The following is a 3,580-nucleotide window of genomic DNA, read 5'->3' as shown; positions in this document are numbered from 1 at the left end:
AATTTCTCGTTTGTTCCAACCTCAATTCGATTCCCTTCATGAACGAATGGAACAAATGGAGGAACGAAGGCAACGTGCGAACACCCCTCCTATTCCGAGAAGAGAGCGAGAACGTCCATGGCAACATGCAAATGATCTATATGAAGCAAGTGACGTTGAAAGTGATCGAGCTTCGTGACAAAGTGCAAGGCGACAAGGCCAACGAGCACGGGGACCAAGAGATCGAGAGAGGACCGATGATGATTTAAAAACATTAAAATGGCGATTCACCTTTTCAAGGAAGGTCGGATCCCGAGGCCTATCTTGAATGGGAGAAGAAGGTGGAGTTAGTTTTCGAGTGCCACAATTACTCGGAAAGCAAGAAGGTGAAGTTAGTGCTATAGAATTCTCCGACTATGCCATAATATGGTGGGATCAACTCGTTGAGTCAAGACGCAATGGAGAACGTCCCGTGTCTACATGGGCGAAAATGAAGGCGATTATGAGAAAGCGATTTATTCCTGCCTATTACCACCGGGAATTGTATCAAAAGCTTCAAAGTTTAACTCAAGGCCAACGAAGCGTGGAGGATTACTACAAGGAAATGGAAGTGGCCATGATTCGCGCCGATGTGGAAGAAGATCGAGAAGCCACCATGGCTCGATTTCTCACCGGCCTTAATCGTGAAATCGCAAATATTGTGGAGCTACACCACTATGTTGAAGTCATTGATATGGTCCATATGGCCATAAAGGTTGAAAAACAATTAAAAAGAAAAGGTACGTCCCGTTCTTTCCCTAACACTTCTTCGATGACTAGGTGGGGGCAAGGGACCAACGAACGAGATATGCCAAGTCGGAATAAAGAAGTAAGTGGTGCCACCAAGTTCAACAAATCGATTGCCGAATCGAGTAAAGGAAAGATGGATGCTCAACCAAATAGATCCCGAGACATAAAATGCTTCAAATGTCTTGGAAGGGGCCACATCGCAAGCCAATGTCCGAACCGGAATGCGATGTTTGTTCGAGATGATGGTGAAATTGAATCCGAAAGTGAACAAGAGAACGAGGCTGTTGAACAAGTCAAAGAAGAGGAAGACATCGAACAAGCCGAGAATGGAGAAATCTTGGTTGTGAAAAGAAGCCTTACTTTGCAAGGTGTCGAAAATGATCAACAACGCGAAAACATCTTCCATACGCGATGTCAAGTGCAAGGTAAGATTTGTTGCGTGATAATCGATGGGGGAAGTTGTACAAATGTGGCTAGTACGTTGATGGTGGAGAAACTCGGATTGGCCACCACCAAACATCCCCATCCGTATAAACTCCAATGGCTTAACGATGGTGGAGAATTGAAGGTAACAAAGCAAGTCCTTATCTCGTTCACAATTGGAAAATATCAAGATGAAGTATTGTGTGACGTTGTGCCGATGTATGCGGGGCATCTTCTTTTGGGACGCCCGTGGCAATTCGACAAGCGAGCAATCCATGATGGATACACCAATCGGTTCTCTTTGAAACATATGGGACGAATGGTGACTCTAGCTCGTTATCACCAAACAAGTGTACGAAGATCAACTCAAAATGAGGAGTTCGATTGAAAATCAAAAGAAATCGAGAGAGAGCAAAAAATGAAAAGAATAAAGAAAAGAGTGAAGAAAAGAAGAAAACAAAAGATGAGTGATAAAAAAGAGAGTGATTCAAAAGAAAAAGAAATGAGTGATGAGATTGAAAAAAAGAATTTGTTTGTAAAAGAGAGGGAAGTTCGAAAATCGATGCTATTGAAACAACCATTGTTGGTTCTTTTATACAAGGAGAGCTTGCTTGGCACTAACGAATTTGATGACAAATTGCCTTCTTCTGTTTTGTCTGTGTTGCAGGAATTTCAAGACGTATTCCCGGAAGAAATCCCGAGTGGGTTACCACCTATTCGTGGAATTGAACACCAAATCAATCTTGTCGGAGCCGCAATTCCAAATCGACACCATCTTGGAGCAATCTCAAGAGACGAAAGAATTACAAAAGCAAGTAAATGAGCTCCTTGAAAAGGGCTATGTGCGTGAAAGCCTTAGTCCATGCGCCGTGCCTGTTTTACTAGTTCCGAAGAAGGATGGAACGTGGAGGATGTGCGTGGACTGCCGTGCTATAAACAAAATAACTATCAAGTATCGTCATCCTATACCACGATTGAATGATATGCTTGACGAGCTAAGTGGCGCGAGTTTATTTTCAAAAATTGACCTTAAGAGCGGTTATCACCAAATACGGATGCGTGAGGGAGATGAGTGGAAGACTGCGTTTAAAACGAAGCATGGGCTTTACGAATGGCTCGTTATGCCATTTGGCTTAACGAACGCCCCAAGCACATTCATGAGGCTTATGAATCACGTTTTAAGACCTTTTATTGGTAGATTTTATGTAGTATACTTGACGATATATTGATCTATAGTAAAATTTGGATGAACATGTTTTACATTTAAAATCTGTTTTGGAAGTATTGAGAAAAGAAACCTTGTATGCTAATTTGAAGAAATGTGATTTCTGCACTAACAAGGTTGTGTTTTTAGGTTTTGTTGTTAGCTCGGAGGGTCTTGAAGTCGATCAAGAGAAGATCAAAGCGATCCAAGAATGGCCCCATCCGACGAATGTCTCCCAAGTTCGAAGTTTCCATGGACTAGCAAGTTTTTACTGTCGATTCGTGCCAAATTTCAGCACCTTAGCCGCACCTTTAACCGGGGTTATTCGTAAGAATTCCAACTTCATTTGGGGAGAGGAACAAGAAAAATCCTTTTTGAAAATTAAAGATTGTCTAACTCATGCACCGTTATTAGCTTTGCCTAACTTTGATAAAACTTTCGAGTTAGAATGTGATGCATCGTGTTTAGGCATTGAGCCGTGTTGATGCAAGATGGTCGTCCTATTGCCTATTTTAGCGAGAAACTCAATGGTGCTGTCTTAAACTATCCAACATATGACAAGGAGCTCTATTCGTTGATCCGAGCCTTAGAAACGTGGCAACACTATCTTTGGCCCAAGGAATTTGTCATACACACCGATCATGAGTCCTTGAAGTATTTAAAGGGGCAACACAAGTTGAATAAGCGGCACGCTAAGTGGGTAGAATTTCTCGAATCTTTTCCCTACGTTATTAAATATAAGAAAGGTAAGGAAAATGTAGTGGCTGATGCACTATCTCGAAGGTATGCGTTGCTAAATATTTTGGATGCTAAGTTAATGGGGTTTGTATTTCTTAAAGATTTATATGTCAACGATGCTGACTTTGGTGAATTCTTTAGATTATGTGCAAAGGGAGCCTACGAGAAGTACTATCGACATGATGGGTACTTATTCCGAGAAGGAAAGCTTTGTATACCCCAAGGTTCCGTACGAGAAGTGTTGATCGAAGAAGCCCATAGCGGAGGATTAATGGGGCACTTTGGTGTCGCTAAGACATTAGCTACACTCCACGAACATTTCTTTTGGCCTAAGATGCGACGAGATGTCGAACGATTTTGTAATCGATGCATTGCGTGCAAACGGGCTAAGTCGCGAATAAAGCCCCACGGGTTGTATAAACCATTGCCCATCCCCGAAACCCCTTG

At 42.2% G+C, this 3,580-nt stretch overlaps 1 protein-coding gene across 1 annotated transcript; it reads left to right on the top strand.

Moving 5' to 3' along the window:
* The first annotated feature begins 307 nt into the window (after window positions 1–307).
* On the top strand, window positions 308–3,378 carry LOC128038592 (uncharacterized). Its single transcript, XM_052627413.1, has 4 exons — window positions 308–1,485; window positions 1,859–2,385; window positions 2,546–2,722; window positions 3,275–3,378. Exons 1-4 carry the CDS (start codon window positions 308–310, stop codon window positions 3,376–3,378), a joined length of 1,986 nt encoding a protein of 661 aa, XP_052483373.1.
* Window positions 3,379–3,580: the final 202 nt, after the last annotated feature.

Source organism: Gossypium raimondii, unplaced genomic scaffold (genome assembly GCF_025698545.1).
Source record: "Gossypium raimondii isolate GPD5lz unplaced genomic scaffold, ASM2569854v1 Contig00303, whole genome shotgun sequence".
NCBI lineage: Eukaryota > Viridiplantae > Streptophyta > Magnoliopsida > Malvales > Malvaceae > Gossypium > Gossypium raimondii.
Note: the sequence above shows the minus strand (reverse complement) of the source record. Positions and strands in the feature narration are given on the sequence as shown.

Excerpts from the sequence above, each read along its gene's own strand:
- LOC128038592 (XM_052627413.1), top strand. The coding sequence starts at position 308 with ATGGGAGAAGAAGGTGGAGTTAGTTTTCGAGTGCCACAATTACTCGGA. Across the intron at positions 1,486-1,858 it reads CATGATGGATACACCAATCG|GAATTTCAAGACGTATTCCC; the intron begins GTTCTCTTTGAA and ends TCTGTGTTGCAG. Across the intron at positions 2,386-2,545 it reads CGTTTTAAGACCTTTTATTG|GTTTTGTTGTTAGCTCGGAG; the intron begins GTAGATTTTATG and ends TTGTGTTTTTAG.